At 34.7% G+C, this 20,793-nt stretch overlaps 2 protein-coding genes across 2 annotated transcripts; one reads left to right on the top strand and one right to left on the bottom strand.

Moving 5' to 3' along the window:
- Nucleotides 1-302: 302 nt before the first annotated feature.
- LOC129248715 (uncharacterized) lies at nt 303-1,557 on the bottom strand. The gene is made up of 2 exons (XM_054888344.1): nt 1,267-1,557; nt 303-1,198 (listed from the first exon to the last, which is right to left on the bottom strand). The coding sequence occupies exons 1-2, from the start codon at nt 1,433-1,435 to the stop codon at nt 447-449; spliced, it is 921 nt and encodes a 306-aa protein (XP_054744319.1). The 5' UTR covers nt 1,436-1,557; the 3' UTR covers nt 303-446.
- Nucleotides 1,558-7,325: 5,768 nt separating this feature from the next.
- Nucleotides 7,326-19,157, top strand: LOC129253223 (transcription factor kayak). Its single transcript, XM_054891508.1, has 2 exons — nt 7,326-8,592; nt 17,260-19,157. The coding sequence occupies exon 2, from the start codon at nt 18,045-18,047 to the stop codon at nt 19,038-19,040; it is 996 nt and encodes a 331-aa protein (XP_054747483.1). The 5' UTR covers nt 7,326-8,592; nt 17,260-18,044; the 3' UTR covers nt 19,041-19,157.
- Nucleotides 19,158-20,793: the final 1,636 nt, after the last annotated feature.

The raw sequence follows: 20,793 nt of genomic DNA, 5'->3' as shown, positions 1-20,793 counted from the left end.
GCTGTATTCTCTATATCTCTACAAACTTCTCATGATGATCAAAGAGTCGCAGAAGTTTAAAGAGGGGCTAACCAGTACTATACACCCCCTCTTCCCCGTTTCCACGACAGTCGGTTCTACGTTACCGAAACGACCCAGATTTTTATCCGGCCAAGGACTGTCACTCCAGCAGCATTACCCGTATATAAGTGTGGGGAATGTTTATGCTGCTACAACAACAACAACCCCCTCTTCCCGTACAATGGTAAATGTTATGCTTACTCCTTACTCTATCGACCCATTTTCCATAAGAAACTAGTAAATTTTAGCTTACATGACATGTATTTTTACCTAAATATGCAACCTAATTATAATATTTCAGCCTTTAGCTGAGGCCTACATATAGTACATAGGTGTGTTTATTTTTGAATGAAGTACAATGTACAACATAACAACCGGGTAGTGGATCACATTCTTTCAATTTCAATATCATTTTTTATGTCGCCTTTTAGCAATAAATTCTTTTCATCCTCATTCTGCTGCGCTAATTCCTCTTGCATTATCATTTTCGCTACAGCAAATTTAAGGAGTGATTGTTTTCGAGGTGGAAGCTTTTTTATGCTGCTGGCATAACCAAGAAATGTTAAATCTATACTATCGAAATTCCTTCCCATCAAAGGATCGATGAAATTCTCTTGTTCAACGGACGCAATACTCCTTGTTGGCGTATTAGGAATGTTTCCTCCGGTATCCGAGTCATTAACTAACTGGCCCCAATCAGTTGGCGAAGCATTTGCGTATTCGGATACGGCATTAGCGATTGCTTGATAAGATTCATCATCCACCTCGTCCAACACCTCTTCATCTATTTCGCCTTTGGCTCGTGTGCTCTGCAATTGTTTTTTATAGCCGTTTGGCCGATTGCTAAACAATTCGACTTTTACATCTTCGTTTATTCGATCTCTAAAACGTTCATTTACTATATGTGTTTGGTAGTCTCTTGTCCGTTGACCATATGCCATTTTAGGCTTTTTTGAAATCGTGCTCTGTTCACCATCCACACTGTCATTGTGTAGCATATACGAATTGAAGAAATCCATATGCCCAGACCACCGCCATGATCGATAACGTTTTTCGAATCTATTGTTTGTTTTGCCACTACGGAGGTATTTGGAATAACAATCTTTCAGGGTTCTCCACCTTTTCTTGGTGTCATCGACTACAAAAACCACAATGGTAAACAGTTACTTTCACATTATAATATTATAGTTATCAAAAGAGGTAAACCTGTGAGTTTTAAATCAGCGGGTAAACGATCTGTGAGTGATATCCACGCTTCCTCTTTTTCAACATTCTCCTTGCCTCGCATGACCCTCCGGTCGTATAGAATTGGGTAATGTTTAATCTCTTCGATCAATTTTTCGGTGAATGTTATCATTTCAGAGGCGTCTAACATCTTGAAACGTTACTTTATTTTTTTTTGTTCAAACATGCAATCGTTTACATTTATTTATAAATAAACAAACAAAACACAGAATCCAAAACGTTTTGTACCGATACCACAAAGTTGTTTAAGCTTATCAGGGTTGAAGTCAGTGAGTTAGCGAGTTGCCATATTACAGTATGCACTTTTCAATATTCCTTAACATGCAATCTTAACAAACCGAGTTTTTTATAGCACAAAAAGAAAATCGGTATATTGAGGTTTTTCTAATCTGGACCTAATTTAAAAATTATTACACATAAATGTAGTCAATATATTATTATCAATTTATTAAATTTTTTAGCAATTATCACTAAGAATGAATATGAAAATTTAATGTTAAAAATGCTCATATACTATCTATACTATAAAGGTGAATGTCTGTACGTTGTCCGCGCATCACTACGAAACGACAACACCAAATGACGTAAAAATTTGTATACATTCATATTTTCACCCAATGAAGGTTATAGGCATGCTTTTATGATGGAACTCCCTTCCCACAGCCCCCAGGCGGCGCCATCACTCTCATTCGTCACTAATAATCGAATATTTGCTTAAATTTAATCTAAAAAATCTTAGTTTTCCTACCTATTTCCCACTACTTGCACACTCTAGATTTCATAAACCTCATAAGCTATTCAACTATGACCCAAATGCAAAGTTCAAAAACGGTTTGAGATAGAAAATTAATAAAAATAATTTTGCTTGATATTTTCCTGATTGGTTGTTTTGATTTTCTTCAACGAGGCATAGCAACGGATGCCGGGTATTGCAATATTATGGTTGTTAATATAATAAAAATATTATTTTCTATGAAATTATTGTTTGTAATTCTTTTATATACTATGCATATCCTAAATCCCTCAAAACTACTCCTACACGAGCGGGTCCTCGGGTTAAAACTAGTATTAAAATATTCTTTACTTTTTTGAAAAGAAAATCTCACATATGTATATTTACAACAAAGTTGCTTCGTGAATGGTTGTATTATAAACACCATTACTCGAACATTAACCCCAAACAAAACCTGCCTATCCATCATCGGTACCCAGCAACCACATTACCCCATGCACACGGCTCCGTATTGGGCACATCATAATAACTAGCGCACACCTATTACAGAGTAGTACATCCAACACCTGCCCCTTCTGCCAAGCCACAGTCAGTGTGCATCACCTACTGGTGACCTGCCCTGAACTTACTTCTCAAAGGCATCACCACTTCAGCAACACAGATCATCTTCAAATTTTAAAAGATGCCACGGAAGATAACATTAAAAAATTTACACATTTCTAAGGGACACCGACCTACTCCGCCGTATTTGCTTGAGTTTACTTATAATTTTATTATCATGTAAGCTTTAAAAATAAATAAATAAAATTAATAATTTGGAGAGCTCCGATTTGGGATGATTAACAAAAACAAAGTGGAATAATTAATTTGCGCCAACTTGTATATAGGTTGCAAAATAATATCCAAAATGCAATACAATATTAAATAATAATAATAGCAATGGTTTGCAGCAATTTCAAAATTTGTGTGGAAGCAGGGTGTTTTAGCAGTAATAATAGGAGTAGTTCAACAAAATTTATATGAGTAAGTTCGATAATAAAAGTATAATATATGTAAAATAGTATATTTATATAATTGGCGCATACACCCTTTTTGGCTCACGGGTTCGAATCTCGGTGAAACTCTAAAATTAAGAAAAAGTTTTTGCAACGGTTTGTGTCCGGCGTTTACTTACACCGGTTGACTCTTCTCCGTTTTTGTAAATTTTGTTTATTTGTATTCTCTGCAAATGTTGTGAATTTATTTAGGTATATATTCTTTCTCTCTCTCTCTCTCTCTCATTCTCTCTCGGGTCTCTCCCCCTTTCTTTGTCTGCCTTGAAAGTTTCACTTCTGTTATGTGTACTACGCTAAACGCTCCTTTTTTTATAATGGGGCGGGACATTAATATATTTTTTTGGTTTTCAGATAAATAAAATAGCCAAAATAGACAACACCGTCACCGTCCAGGTCCAATTATTCGGGAGGTTCATTTCAGCACCATTTTTTAAATTATTAAAATTAAAAAAAAAAATTTCACTTTTGTATGTAAAAGAAGTTAAATAAAAAGCCTAAAAATTTAAATATCGTTTTTCATTTTTGTATTGTAAAAATAAATGCTGAAAATATCCTGAATTTTCGAGCTATAGACCACCTGGACCCCCTAACGAACCCTAAGCAGCTGATTTCTTCAATATATTCAAATTAACAGAGAGTGGCATCTCCATAAAATTAAATGGCAAATTGAGCAAAGAGCGAATTAACATTCTTTGGTACAAGTAACCGAAGCCATTGACTTTATAAATAAATTAGATATAAATTGTGAAAAAAAGAACTGGAAATAACAAAAAGAAAACCAGTGGCAGATTTAATAAGAAAAGCGGAGTTAATAAACAACTAAAAACCTACTGCTCACATACAGAAATACAAAGCCATGTATAAATATTATATCATCTCACACCCATGCAGCTTGACACACTTCAGGGATTTACAGCATTAATGAAGACAAGTAGAAATATTTGGAGGCAAGCAGACTTTGATACCTATTGGATTTCATTAATCTTAATTTCTCGTAAAAGTATTCGCGAGTTTTTTTACCATTGGGTACAAAGATTTGTTTGCTGTTTGGCAAAGGGTAAGTATTCATTCGATAGAACTCTTTTTGTATTGTATTGTATTTTTGAGTTATTTAATTATTTGTTTTGCAGCTTAGAAATGGAATACCCAGGAGGCAAAAATAACCATTTTCGACACCTGCTCTTCTTTGCTTTTCTTCGAGGCCAAAAAGCTGCCGAAGCAGCCCGGGACATTTGCGAAGTGTATGGAGAAGGTGTCATAAGCGGATCTACAGCAAGGAAATGGTTTGCAAAGTTCAAAAATGGTAACTTTGACGTCGATGACACGCCCCGCAGCGGAAGGCCTTCTGAATTCGATGAAGAACATCTCAAATCACTTGTTAAGGAGAACGGTCGCCAAACCAGTCATGAATTGGCTAAAAAAATGAACTGCGATCATAAAACGATTCTCAATCACCTTCATTCATTGGGATTCACTAAGAAATTTGGTGCCTGGGTGCTTGATGCGCTCAACGAAAAAAACAACACATAAATACAAAATTTCTAGTGGCCAGATAATTAGAAATGCTGCATCCTGGAATAAATACTTGATTTATATTATTAAAATCTTTGTGCCTTTATTTGAATTTAAAAATTTGTATATATTTTAAATTAAGATATCGATTTTTAATATGAAAATTTTTAAGATATATTGGTACTATTTGTCTTTCATAACATACAATTGTACAAACTTACATGTAAATCATTTATAACTGTGTTTATTCTAATTAGTTAGCGATCCGTTGAGTCTCAAATCTTAAGGAGGTGCAAGTTATATTCAGCAGTAGTTGGAAATTATTGTAAAATTTAAACGGATCTTATCCAAATTTTTCAGTTGTATGTAGAATAAACTCATAAGCACAACTTCAATTTTACTCGAGAAAATATCTATATTGGGCAGGTAAGTCTGGCACTCCTCAAGTAGCACTAAATCGCTGTTTTGATACCATTATGAGAACTCCAACAAGCATATGTCTACAGCCAACCAGAGCTGTTAATTTGATGGAGAAGATTGATGGGAGTTAAGTTGGCGCACTACCCAGGCTGTGGAAGAAAGCAGCATCCAGGGATAATCGTATAGCTGCCCAAACCCGGAAATTTACAGAGAAATTGCTACAACAACAATAACAGTCTCTGAAATGTCCCCACAACTTCTGCAATGGGAATTAAATGGTAAACCTAGCTTTTCTGGATGGCGTGGAGTCCCTATTACTCAGAGTCCTGCGTAAATTGTACTGCAACCAAAGCGTTTTCGAAACAGCACACGAAGAAGTGGAACTCCATCTTTTCTGCGCTTTTCTGAGAAACATGTTGTGCAATTCCCCTTTAACAATAGTCAGGGTGCCGATGACCGGGTTGCGGATAGACAGATCTGTGCGAGGTTCAGAGAAATACGGTGCTAACTGCCATGTCTCTTAAGGGATCGCAGATAGAGATTGAGAACATAGATTTTTAGGAGTAGAAAGCATTTTTTTTTTGTGGGACATGTATGCAGAAACCACGTCTGGTGAGCTGAAATGAGAAATCCAAAGGCATTAATAGTATTATTAACGAGAATGCAAGCCCTAGGTTTACCTTTCGACTGGGCATAGAAAATATCGTAGTGTTTGCTCTGGAGGCCCATGATCTTAGACTGCAGAACCCAGGGTTCTTGGATCAAGCAGATATCAATGCCTTCCTCCCTGAGGGTGACACAGAGGTTATCGGTGGCTAGACCAGCGGCTTCTTTTAATATATATTGTTATTAATATAATAAATGATAAAATGGATAAAATAAATATTACACAATTTTTGGAATGGTAAAGGCGTTTGTTATACTAAATGTTATTACTTCTCGTTTTAACTCCATTTCAGGTGGTAAATACCAAACTCCTATTTACCTAAAAATTATTTCATGTAAACAGCTGGGGGGCATACACCTCCATTGGAAAGAGGAAGAACCCACCATTCTAACTATGAAAGTCCCAACCTCCAAAGGTCCCCATAGAATCCCAGGAAAAGCGTACTGAAATTATTGTTGAAACTAGCAAGCATTTAATATACATAATATTTATGAAAATGTTGTTTTATCGTTACATACATATATATATTTTATAGATTTATATTCAAAAAAATAAAAAAAAACGTCAGTCCAAAATTTGGACTACAAATTGCTCAATATTTTATTTTATTCTGATACTAAGAAATAATTATTTATTAAAAAAATCTTAAAAGCCAATTTCTCAAACTGCAAAACAATTAATATAATTTCGAACGCGTTAGTGCAAGCTAACATGGCATCCAGTCTCACTTCTTCTTCTCCTTAAAAGTTTCATTATTTTTCATTCACAATAGATATTAACTGTCGTTTTTCGGCAATTCTGCCATCGAAAATTCCTCTAATCCGCATTAGTTGCATTTAGCTCCTGAGATAATTCTGAATCAAGTCGTTAATCCCGATTAACGCTGCCGTCTGTCTAGGCTATGGCTTAATACCGTTCATTTGACAATTCGTCCCCTTCGTTTAATTTTCACAGTACAACAAACGTTTACAAGAAGATTTGTAATAAAAAAATATTAATTAAATATAGAGAATTATTTTGTAAAAAACTTTCTTAAATCAAATGCTCAATCAAAAAAGAATGTTTATAAGTGAATACTGTTCATGTTAAAGTAAAATAAGCGTGAATATGGCATTTTTTAAAACATATGCAAAAATTAAGCCTCTTCAACGTTAAATATTTGTGTCAATTCTTAGTCCTCACTTATAAAAAATACTACAAATCAAAAGGCTGATATATTTACAACATTTGTGTATAATAATTTTTAAATTAGGTTCAGGCACTTAGATATTATAAGGAAAACTTTCGAATAATCGCTCATGCAATCCTGATGACATGCTGAGTAATTATCTTTACGCTTCTACGAAAATTAAGTTATTTAAGTCTTGGCTAACAGGGCACTTAGAAAATAGTAGAAAGCGCACGTATTGAAAAGAGAGAAACTGATGTGCTCTGTAAATTGTCAATAAACTATGAGTGTGAAGGCGACACTAAATAAGGCCTGCCACTTTATCTCGCTTTAATTAAAATTACCCAGTTTCTGTAAAAAATCCCGTTATATATAGTGGTGATTTAGTGTGGGGAATTGTTAAATTCCCTGCTAAATTGGTAGCGCTTCGGTGGAAAATAGGTGTTTAAAAGACGGGCTGTATCATAATGAGTTGTAATTTAAGTTTGGAAAGAGTAGTGATGATGTTAAGATCGGAGAAGGCGTGTTAAAACGCGAAAACCACACAAGTGAAGCAAGTAATTGCATTAAAGAGAAAAATTGTAAAATAGTGAAAATATTGTTTGGGAAAACAAATAGCCAATTTGTGTTAATTTGATTCGATATTCATTACTTGACGCTGCTCAAGATAAGTTTCGCGAAAATCTAATCGTGGAAGGAGTCGAAGAAATTAAATTTGCAAGGATTGATATTGTAAATAATATAAAAGTACAACGATTGAAGTTATCAGAAGAATGAAATAGTTGAAAATCAAAATATAAACTATAACCTATCTGTTTTTAACTCGCTATTGTTTTAAGTTGTCGTTTTTGGAACCGCGTGACTATCGATGCATCGAAGCTGTGCTGTTCAAATGTGAAAAATCTGACAAAACGGCATTTTTACACAAGTGGTTAGCAACAAAAGTGTGAGAAACCATTAACAATAGTTGGGTACGTTTAAACTACACCATATAAACAACTGAAATAGAAAATAATTTATCAAAAAAAAAAAACAAAAAAAAAAAAAAAATCGAAAAATATAAGTGCAAAATCGTAACAAATATCAATACTTGGTATCGGCTTCTGCGATTATAGCCCAAGCAACGTTAAACCTTGTGTGGTTAAAGAGCTGTGAAAGATCGGTGCGGATTTGGAAAGCAGGAACATTACTCTTTGATACGTTAGATTAAGCTTTAAAAGAAAGTTCAAATAACAGAGCGTTTTCTTTGGTTTAACTCAGTTTTAAAATTCACCTATTAAATTTAAAGGCAGTTGTAAGTGAAAAAAGATCAAAAAAGAAGGCAATTCGGGGTGTCCACGTTTCTAATACCGAAAACTCAAATGTAGCGCATAGTGCAGGCAACTTTCTGTAATTTTGAAAATTAAACATATCTAAACGAAAGTAAGTTTTCCATATTCCGTAAAGTGGGTAGAAAGAAAAATTCTTGAAATTTTTCCATTCGACGAAAATTAAGGAAAATCGTTAATTGCCAGCCATTGTGCGTTCGTATACAAAACAACTACATATGTATAAGAAACGACACACCACGAATCGCAGACATAACTGGAATTTAGTACACGATAGAGTGAGAGCAATAGAACCATTTGTGAGTTTACAAAAAAAACAAACACGAATACGCTCCACAAAGTGAAAATATTGCAGTGCAACAGCCAAATAGAAAAGTGCGGTGGAAAGGTTTACAAAACGAAAAGTGAGTATAAATTAAATTAAATTTTATATTATTTATATGGCAATTATCGAGTTTGTGGTGCATATGGAAAAATGGATTGAAAAAAATCGATGCGTATTGGACTCAGCATTAATAATCGAAGGAGCGAATTAGTTTTTTTCCGTTCAAAAATTGTTAAGAAAAAAACTTGTATGTTGCTTTTTTCTATCACTAAATACGCAACAGTAATATTTCACTGGGAAAACATTTCTATATGGTCGACAATTAATGGGCCGGTGGGTGAAAGGCAATGTGACGTTGCACCTTTCTACACAATTTTTTAATAGCGTATGAACTGCCATTTCTAAAAATGTGACTCCCAACCATCGAGACCTGCTGTAGGTCTATCGAGGCCCTTAGAAAAAGGGCCAAATTTCCATAAGTTTTATTTACGTTTTCATTTTTTTTTAGTGAATGAAGGCAAAGAATTTATATGCAGAACTTTTTTCCATGTACGCAGTAGCCCTCATCAGTTGAACTCCGTCTACGATAATTTTTGTGAACTTTCCTCCTGGGTAGCCTTCGGCCACGTTTCAAAAAACTAAAAGTGAAAATCAGGTCTACTTCAGCTACACTGCCCTTAGAATTTTTACGTAGAACTCCTTCGGCCGCACCTAAAAAAACGAATACCCCATAAAATCCAGTTTTTGATAGAGCAACATTGTTTCTTTGGTTTGTTCATGTTTTTTTTTTCTTCTACGCTCTTCTCTGCAATGGCTGCTTAACAGTTCAGTGAATGCGATAATTGATCGTTATTGCAAGAAAATAGTCATGGAAGTTTAGAAAAACGTGTAAATTAATGGTAGTTGTAACAGTAATAAGGATTAGGCATTCAAAAATGCCAAAATAAGTTCAAAAGTAATTAACCTCTTGAATGGAAATGGCGAGTCCAGCTCGTCAAAATGTTTCGTGAACAAACTGACAATATATATATGTATATGTTTTAACAATAAATATTCATGTAAATGTGTGAAACATATTATTTTTAATAATAATAATTGCAACAAAACTAAAGCTAAGAAAATTAAATCGTCTGCCAGAGCAGTGAAAATAAATTGTCGTTCAAGGGGTTAACAAAAAAACACTTATAATGTTGCTCTTTTCTCTGACTATATACACGAAAGTAAATATACTTAGGGGTCAAACTTCACTTCCTTCTACATAGTATAATATATTATCTGGATTCACGAAACAAATTCGGTAAATATTGGCAATCACTTGTATAAATTTATTCTAAATAAAAAAATGTATACAAAGTTTGTTGGGTATTGCCATTCTATTGAAATGAAGCGATATATAAAGTAAGTATGTACCATGATTAACAGCCGAATATGTGAATTTATTCCCAAAATAATTCGACATATTTTTATCAAATGTATGTATGTAATTGCTATGCAGAATCCCTAACAAGAATATAAAAGACACGATGCCGACATATTGTTCCGTTATCTTGTCTGGCGTCATTACGTAGGAAATGGTAAAAATCATATAACAAAAGTATGTATGCAGTTCGCAAATTTGTGTATTTCGTTAGTCTTAATGTGATTTATTTGCGACAAAAACCATCAAATTTGTTTCGTTGTGTAAGCGCGAATTATTTTTAAAGTTATAAAGTGAATTCAAGCTAAAATTTTGGTCATGGCTCCTCGAGGCAAAGAACTTTCACAAGATATGAAGGATTTAATAATAAAATTGTACAAAGATAATAAAAGCCAACGCCAAATTGCAAAAGATGTTAATAAAAGCAACGCCACGGTACAAAAAATTATTGAAAAATTTAAAAGAGAAGGTAATACCAAGAACCAACCAAGAACTGGTCGCCCGAAAATTTTCACGGAGCAGGAACGCAGGATAATTGTACGAAAGGTACAGAAAAACCCCAAAACGAGTGCCCCTAAAATACAGGCTGAAATGGAAAAAGAAACTGGCAAGACTTCTAACCCCCAAACCATTCGTCGTGCTTTGTATACTGCTGGTTTCCATGGTCGGAACATCCGTAAAAAGCCGTTTGTAAATAGTACTAACAGAAATAAAAGACTTGAATTTGTAAAACTGCACGAAACCAAAGACCAAAACTTTTGAAATACGGTTAATTTCTCTGACGAGAGTAAATTTAATATTTTTGGTTCCGACGGACGAGAAAAAGTATGGAGAAAAGTAAATTCAGAGCTCGATCCTCAAAACATGACCGGCACAGTTAAACATGGTGGCGGTTCAATAATGATAGGGGGTTTTATGGCGGCTTCTGGTGTAGGAAATCTGGTTGTGATTGAAGGGATAATGGACAAAACTGTTTATCTCAACATTTTGAAGGATAATTTGAAGCAAAGTGCATTAAAATTGGGGCTTGAGCGATCATTTGTCTTCCAACAGGACAATGACCCCAAGCAAACTGCTCTAGTTGTGAGAGAATGGCTGCTGTATAACACACCACAGCAATTAAAAACACCACCTCAATCGCCAGATTTGAATGTCATTGAACATTTGTGGGAACATCTTGCCAGACAAATAAGGAAACATAAAATAAATGGCAAAGATGACCTAAAGAAAGCACTTATGGAGGAATGGGGAAAGATTCCAACTTCTGTGACTCAGAACCTGGTAAACTCTATGTCATCGCGGTTAAAAGCTGTCAGCAAGAGTAAAGGCTATCCAACGAAATATTAACAGTTTATTATAATTTAAAAAATTTTTCTTGAATTCGGTTTTTGATTGAATGCATACTTATTTTTGTGATGTGACTTTAAGACTTTTTTCATATTAAGCCGATCTGGCTAAAAGAAGAATTACTTTTATATTATTTTTTGTTGTAAATATGTATATAAGACTTTGAAAAATAAATAAAATTGTATTTTGTTTTCGTAGTGTTACTTTTGAGTTTTATTTCTTTGTACTATGGTGAAATCATCGCTGCATACTTACTTTAGTGATACACTGTGCATATGTATTATTATTAATATTGGTGGTCAAATTTATTATATTTATGTATAGGATTGGCTTTAGAATGGGGGCATATTCTTTATTGGAACCGCTATTTACAAAATCTTATTAAAATAGAATACAAAAATAGAATCTTTAATTAATATTAGATCAGATATATAGGCAGAAAAAATGGGGAAAGTTTGCAATATTTTAAAATATTCTTTTATGTAAACAAAGCGTCAAGGGGAAACTTTCCCATATATTAAAATATTGTTTTATAAAAAAAAGCTGCTCTAAGGATTAGGTTACGAAAGTTTTGCTAAATGCATGGATTTAATTTAAAAATTATTACACACCAATGAATTCATATATCAGACGCTTTTTTTCATTTATACATATTTTTTTTTATAAATTTTAACTAAGAGTAAATATGAAAATTTTAACTTAAAAAATTAAATAGTTTGCATAAGTTTCAAAAAAAGCCGTTTCTTACTATAATAAAGGGTTTTCCAATAAGAGGAGTTATTTTCATAAAAAATCAATGCTTTCGTTGCTTATGTGGCACGCAGCGTCGTCTCGTTGAAAATAAACGTTGTCCAGATCAATACCATCCAATTCCGGCCATAAAAAATCGTTAATCATCTCTCGAAAACCAAATTGCTTCAGCTTCATTTTCGAAAAAGTAAAGTCCTATGACTCCGCCGCACGAAACAGTCACACGTTGAGGATAGAGGCTTTTCAACAATAACTCTTGGATTTTCTGAGCCCCAGATCCGAAAATTTTGCTTGTTGACGAAGCCACCGAGTTGGAAATGTGCCTCATCACTCAAGATGATTTTTCGATGGAATTCCGGATCATTTTCATGCTTTTCAATGACCCAATCAGCAAAGACACGACGTTGTTGGTGATCGCCCGACTTGAGTTCTTGTGTTAACTGGATTTTATAAGCCTTAAGACCCAAATCTTTATTCAAAATACGGTGTAATGAGGTTTGTGGAGTGCTTATTTCCCAAGAACGATGAGGAATGAACAACCCCAGGTTTTCTTCAACACTTTCGGCTACAATAGCAATATTTTCGGCTGTTTTTGAGCGACGTGCACGGCGCAAATTTTCACAATTTTTATAGTGAATTTTAATAATTTAAATGCGTTGTTTAAGCGTGTATCGTTCCATTTTTATTCAAACATCAAAAAATGACAAAATAACACCTGTTCTTGGAAAACCCTTTACAAACACCGAAAATCAACAATATTCACTTATAAACACTCTTTACTGATTGAACATTTTTATTCAAAGCTTTTTTTTAGTAAATAATAAATAAACGTTTGTAATACCATGAAAAAGAATTGTGCGGAACGAGCTGTCAAATGAACGATAGTGGGAAAAGAAGAAAAAATAAATAAATATGTATATGTACATTTAAACAAAATTTATAAGCAGTCTCAATTCATTAATTAACAATGAAGTGATTGTCAATACTTTCCAATTTTTATAAAATATATTACCAAGTGTAAAGAAATCCGAAGTTCAACTCCTGATTGTATTCCATTTCGCGTTTTTAGTGCTAGAAAGAAACAACATTATAAATAAAAGTGTTTTATGGTAATAACTTTTGAACGGTAAAAAAAAACGATTTGCTTCTTTATATCTTTAATACTGGGGCCAATACGTGTCCGCTTAGTTTTTTTTTTTTTTTGATACATTTTTCCATGTGCCGCTCATATCAAGGTGAATCTATTAAAGATGGTAAATCAGCAGACTTATTTTTGTTTCATTCGCCGTGTACATGTGGCTGTCAGCCGAGAGCAAAACAAGGCGAATTCATTCTTTGTCAATACTTTGCTTTGACAATCAAATGTACAAAACGTTGTTGTTCTAGTGCCACTTGGCTCAAAGTAAATAATTACCTCTTTTTTTTATTGATAAGCGACGTTCAAATTTCCTATAAAGGGTAAACAATAGAAACGAGCAATACCGCACATAACTAAAAAATGTGTTTCCGTACTAGTCGCAAGGTGAATTCATAGCAAACAAGCAACAGCTGAATTTTTCACCATAACTTAAGGTTTAAAAAATACCAATGCGACGTCTTCGCGCAGAGAATACGATTTCTCTATCGCACACACGATCGGAACGCTGCGCGATCTCCCGAACCAACTAGGAAGTATAGTTTAAATTAACAAAAAAAAAAAAGAACAATGAAATATAATTTTCGATTATTACACGAAATTTGGTTTTTCTGGCCGCAAAAATATGATTGTCCTTCAGCGTTAAGGGGCAATGGGCAAAGCCACGCGTGTTTTTCTACCTGCTTTATAATATAAAAGGAGTCCTTTTTACCGTTCATCATTACCTGATTTAATGTGAAAAACATGTGCAGGAAATTATTGGATTGGAGGGAAAGTTCTGTCATATTTTAAATAGGCAGGAAATTTTTTTTTTAAATAAAGAAAAAAATATGCGGCTAGTGAGTTATTGGGAATTTGTTTTTTTTTTTACCTGCTGTACTAGTCCTTTTGTACCGTTTATCAATTATCTGATTTAAAGTGAAAAACATGCGCGGGAAATTATTGCGTTGGAGGGAAAGTTCTGTCATGTTTTAAATAGGCAGGTAATTTTTCTTGTAAATAATATTGATGATTTAACGTGGAAAACTTGCTAGTAGATAAAGTGCATTTACGACACTGCTTTTCGTATGAATTCCTAAAATGTAAAAATTTGTGTGCGGTATTTGGAAAATATATTGTAAATATTCGCTCTTGTCAAAGATGGTTTAGCAAATTTCGTACCGAGGATTTGAGCCTCCAACAGAGTGGTTGATCTGGATGATCATCCAAGATCGATAATGATGGTTTCCGATCCATGTTGGAAAATAATTCACATTTAACTAGTCGAGAAATTGCAGAGGAGTTTGGCATTCATCATACAACTGTTGGAGATCATATTAAATCTCTTGGGCTTGTGTTAAAACAAAGCGTTTGGGTGCCACATGAATTAAAATGCGACGGAACTTTTCCCTCCAAACCCAATATTTTCCAATTCATAAGAAAAGATTAAAATTAATAAAAAACTCAAAGATTTTGATCTTCTGCCACTAATTACACGACAATAACCGCACTTAATGACTATATTTCATTCCCATGACTGCCGGTTCTAAGTTACCGTAATGGCACGGGTTTTCCCCAACCAAGGGCTGCCGCCACAGTAAACTAGCCCTGTCTGGAGTACCGTACCCCACTATATTTTGTCTTTATTTCCCAAAATTTAGATAAATAATTCATTAATACAACTTTATACGAAGTTTGATCGATCGATCGATCACTCCGTTTTTCATACTATTTTTATATGTATTTTATACCAAAAATGTAATTTGAAATTTGATAACACAAATATATGGTATACGTGTTTTTAATTTGTACTAATACTATTTTTTATCTTTTTCTTCTTTTTTTAATACCGTCTACGACTTCAACTTCTTTACTACGAACTAAAATTTGTTTGTTAATTCTTTTATCTAAAGTTGATCTTTTATTTAATAAATAAATAATAAAATTTATTCAATAAATAAAAAATTTATTCAATAAATAAATAAAAAACTTTATGGCTTCTATTAAATATCAGGGACTACTGCTGAGTACGAATTTAGAAATATCTGTATGTGCATGCTTCTTTATCCAAACCTTATTAAAAATTAAACGGATTGAAAATTGTGTTGCTCAAACAAAGAAATTTCCAATATTTCAAGTAGATCTATTGAAGAAGACGATATTAACCCTAATCCCATGTTGTTGTTGTTGTTGTTGTTGTTGTTGTTGTTGTTGTTGTAACAGCATAAACATTCTCCGTGCATATACGAGGAATGCTGCTGAAGTGATAGTCTTCGGCCGGATATAAATCCGGGTCATTCCGGTTACGTAGAACCGACTGTCGTGCCTAATCCCATGTCGTTCCATTTGGCACCTTAATTCCATGTCGATGGGTCTTTCGCGTCTGGCGCTTACTTCTACTTTATAACGCCAACAGAAAATTAGAAAAAAATCATAAGGTATCTGCTAAGCTTTAACTAAACACAGCTTCTAAGCTTTTGTAATTTTTTTTTTATTTTAATAATATTTTATCATAAACAAATGGTATGGAACATGTACCGTGCAGTGGTTTCATAAAAAATACAAGATTTCTCAACGAATTGGCCGTCAAAATGGGATTAGGGTTAAATGTAGGGTTTTTGAATATGGATTAGGAGGATTTATTTAAATTCTTAATGTGGAAATGAGTTTTGCATTTAAATTCAAACACATTTTTTTTTATTGTTTCCGATATGTGAGAGGGTTAGATGGTGATTGATGTCAATATTATTACCGTGGTCGCCTTAGCCGAATGGGTTTGTGTGTGACTACCACTTCGTAGTGTTCGAGTTTCAAACTTGCTGTGGGCACGACACAACAAAAATTTTTTTTTCTAAAAGCGGTCACCCCACAGCACCTCTAGAAATGCGGTCTACCCAGTAGTTTCCGGGGGATTATTTTTTGTACAAGACAGCTTCCGGATGATATATCCACCAACATATCCGCTCGCGTTTGCGATAAGATTGTATATATGCTTAATATAATTTATAATTGTTGTAGCAGCATAAATAAACATTCCCCCATACAATTACTGGCGCAAAATTGGGACCAGTGGAAAAAAATTGTTGAGGCCCTATGTTCCATATAGAAATAAAAGGAATGCTGCTGGACAGACCGTGATGACTGCTCATATTTTTCATTGAAATACAGAAACGGAGCACTCTAGATTTATTTTCCCTATGTTTTGTAGAATAAAAACGAAAGCCGGCATCATTGCAAAAAAGCATGTAGATTTTTTTTTAATTACAACAAACACCCCGCTACTAACTGCATCTTCTACACCATCCATTGCAGACGAAGAGCTCCAACTTACCCGAGAGTCCCACGTATCATTGGCACAATTGCGTTCTGGATACTGTAGCAGGTTAAACTCCTACCCAGAATCGACCCCGACATACATATGCCCGGCATATGAAGGCACCCCGTATGACACTAACCACCTTTTCACATGCTCCGTCAAAACCTGTCGAGCAGCAAGTTTCCTGGGCTTACTGTTAGATGAGCTAGATCGTCTTCGGTGATTACCCTACACTGACAGGACGAAGTTGCTGCTACAACAACAACATCCTATGATTACATCGATTTTTAACCATATATCTCCACGTAAAGAACACAAAAGAAACGTGCTATGAAATTTGTATAAGTTTCGTTCAAATACAACTTTGAGTTTCGTCAAAGATAATGTCGTAATGACAATTAGTATTTGATGTTACTTGTATAAAATTTTGTAGGTTCCAAACGCGCTTGTTCTCAATTTTTTACAAATCTTGCATATTTAGTGGCTAAGAACAAATTAGAAAAAAAAAACAATCGAAGAGTACATTTTAACCAATTTTCATGGTTTTTTTTCCACCATTTTCACTGTCCTAACTGTGGCTATAGTCATAAAGAAAAAAGTAGCAGTTTATAAAGGATTTTATATACACACGTATGTATGTAGTTTTCTCTTTTTAATTCGCCAAAATACGGATAGTATCAATGAAGCTCTGTTTCAAAGCTAGGAAAACCATATTGAGAAACTTCAGTGGGCATTTAATTTTTTACATAACTTCCATTTGTGAAATTCTAAAAATCTCACCTGTCTTACCTGTATCTTTCAGGACCACTCATAGATGTACCGCCATAACCATCCACGAAGCGAAGGATCATACAGAAGGACTAGAATACGAAGGAGAAGCGTAAGCTAATGAGTAAAGTAGCTAAAGAAAGCTTAAAACAAAAAGAAAAATCAACAGACTGATTAACAATATAAAACAAAATTATATATATAAAATATATGTATATGTTTATACATAGTAATATATATAAATAATTATATGTATGTACATGTAAATAAGGAAGAAATCACAAAAGAGGATAACAAAACATAAGTAAGCAAAGATAGAAAAGCAGGCAAGAAGATAGTAGAGCAGCAGAAAGGATTGTAAGTTTTAAGCGAAAAAGGGGAACGAGAGTGCTTACGGAACCGAAAGCAGCAGGTAGAAGTGGTAATCACGACGAAAGTGCCGGCCGCACTCCGCTCCGATTTATTACTTAAGCGAGCAATAGTTGCAAGACATCATCAATAGCAGATTGAGTGTGGTAGAGGAAGTACGTACAGAACGTCTGAGAAGGATCCCTCACTAAGTAAACTGAAGAGCCAAGAAGGATAAAACGCAAATTACCGTTGATTTTATTGTGTGTGATATTTAAAAATTAAGCATTAATATAAACGCTAATCATTGAAAAGCTAAGCGGAGTGCGCATATTAAAATAAAATACCAAGAAGACGAGCATCAATAAAAAGGTTAGAGTTAAACTAAACACTGGAAATCACAACAAATACGTTCAGCTGTAGCGGGAAGAAGCAGATCAAGCAGAGGAAGCTGAATATAAAACTTTAACTATGACATACTCGCACAATAGCGTTAGTAATAATTTAAAAATGACAACAACCGCAGCAGCAGCAGCAACGACAATTCGTTTAAAAAAAGTGTCGAATGTTGGTGGAAGCGGTGGAGGTGGTTTTTGTGGCAATGGCGGCCGCAACTCTCCGCCATTAATAACGCCAACCGTAACTGCACATTCCAACAGTATTGCCAGCAGTACAAATTATCAATACGATTACCAACAACAGCACGTGCTGAGTTCTTCGCCGCCTGGTTGTCCCATGTCGTCAGGAGCGTCGACGTCATCGAATTGTAGCGATTCGTCGTTGGGCTCTAGTGGCTTTGGTGGCAATTTTTCGTCGCGACAACGGAAGCAGCAACAGCGGAAACAACAACAACAACAACAGCAGCAGCAAAGTGGCTCTCCCCAGCCGACAAGCGGCAGTGATAGTGGCGTGTTCTTTAGTAATAATCATAATTACCAGTCGCATTATGGCGGCAGACGTGGCGCTAGCGGCCACAAGCAACGCGAGGGTCAGAGGTCGCCCAACGCACAGCAGCAGCTGCTGCAGCAGCCAACAGCCCGTCAATCACCAGCTGTAATATTGGGTGGCGGTGGAAACCCGGTGGTAATTAATAGCAACGGCGGCAGCGCCAGTCGAAAGCAACGCGCAAAATTTGCTATGAACAATAGCCCCTTATTCGGTAAGGTCTCGCCAACTCAAATGCTGATGCCGACTGCGTTGACGCATTTCGCTGGGAGTAAATGCTTTGATGCACCGGCGCCCACAGCGCTACCCAAACCGCCGCAACATTGGACGCTAACCAAAGCTGAACTGAAGGCGGCCAGCAGCGCTGGACCCGGCCTGCACAGTGTGACGACAGCACGCAATCCAGCACTGGCAGCAGATGCACACACCTGTGGCGGCCACGTCGTTAAGCATTCGAAGCGCAACTTGCTCGACGATTTCGATACGCACAATTTAAAGTTGCTCCTAAATGTGCAATCGTAACCACTACGCATGCCAAATAGTCCACGAACAATTTAAATCACCATTAACTAGCAAACATCAAAAAATAGAACAACAACAATATAGTAAATATCTCAGTTATGAAACACACCTATGCAAGGAAGATGTGATATTCGCAATGAACCATGCATGAGTGCACCGCAAAACAAAAAACAAAAGCAAGTAAATATTAAACCAAAATAAACATCATTTAATATAAAAGAAAACAAAACAGAGTTTTAACTGGAACAACTTGAATGCAAGTTTGCAATACAAATGCCGTGATACAATTGAAAACAAAATCTAATTAAAATAAAACATTTGTACGTGGAGAAGCTGCGTAAACAAAACTTACGACACAAATAAAAAATGCTTGTGATCTCAAGTGTATAGTAAAAATGAAATATCTAATTTTATTATATGATAAATTGGCTGAACTATAGTCAAAAATGTAACATGCAATTCACAGCTCAATCGCCGAAAATGCAAAATTCCAAAATTTAATAATTTACATTATTCTAACTGTATTTCACATAAATGGAACTTAATATAAATCTCGTCTTTTCGCTACGAAGGTTAAAGAAAATTTTAAAATACGAATTGAAATAAAGTCAGTGGACATAAAAAACATGTATCAGCTTCAGTAAAACGTAGAAAGATATCAATAGAAAGCAGTGAAGCAACAACAACAGTAACACTCCAGATTCCACTAAAGAAGGTACGATTGCAAATTAGTGTGAGTTATTCGTACCTTGTTGTTGCAGGCGAAACTGAAATTACAAAGATGAAAATATAATAATAGTGAACTCCATCAACCCACCAACAAAATAAAGCAATTCGATGCAAAACTTTGAAAATTAATATTATAAATATAAAGTAAACAAAAGTAAACAAAATGCAATAAAAGCAATGAAAACACAACGAGCAACATAAATACCATTTAAGCTGTGGCCACGGGTGTGAGCAGAAAGAGATGAGACGTGCTATGTTGTGCGTGTGGAGGAACACACTGTGTAGAAAACAAGACAACAGCAGTTGCAGCTGCAGACGAAGAAGAAAAACTCATAAGCAACTCAACAACAAATCAGCATTAACAGCGGCATTAGATGCAATAAGGAATGGAGCATCTGTCAAGTGGGAAATTTGGGAAACGAAATGAAATTTCCTCAGCAATGGCGGCACACAACACACATTTTGTGCAACGTATACCAAAATTTATTTTACTTATCTTAAAAAACAAGATTCTCATTATGCGTATTAAATTTTAATATTTTGTAATTTTAAATTTGTAAACAAATTTCAACTGTAGATTTGTATAATTTTAAAAACTTCTCTTAACATGCAAACCCTAGTATGTACAACCAAATGTTGTTATTGCGTCAACATATCAAACTCTGATGTATTTTTAATATTTTTGTTTCTATATTTTAGATTTATATCCTATGTCAGTATTTGAAAGTCGGATTCAAGTGCGATCTTAATTATGAAAATTTAAAAATGAAAGTTCAAATAATCCAATCCTGCTTTGAATACGATTTCAGGCGAAACACTCAACTTTTTAATATTGTTTTTCTTTACGTGTACTCGTAATACATACATACACTACTTGTGCATATGATGCAGCAAATAAAATTAAAGCCCCTTTATTAACACAAATTTTGAACTTGTTGGCGCATATAATGTGTTTCTTGTACCTTACATTTAAATGCAATTGTAATTTAAAGAACAACAACATATTTATATTTATTTATAGTTT

This window comes from Anastrepha obliqua, chromosome 1 (assembly GCF_027943255.1).
Source record: "Anastrepha obliqua isolate idAnaObli1 chromosome 1, idAnaObli1_1.0, whole genome shotgun sequence".
NCBI classification, from domain to species: Eukaryota; Metazoa; Arthropoda; class Insecta; order Diptera; family Tephritidae; genus Anastrepha; species Anastrepha obliqua.
The sequence above is the reverse complement of the archived record's forward strand: the minus strand, read 5'-3'. Positions and strand labels throughout refer to the sequence as shown.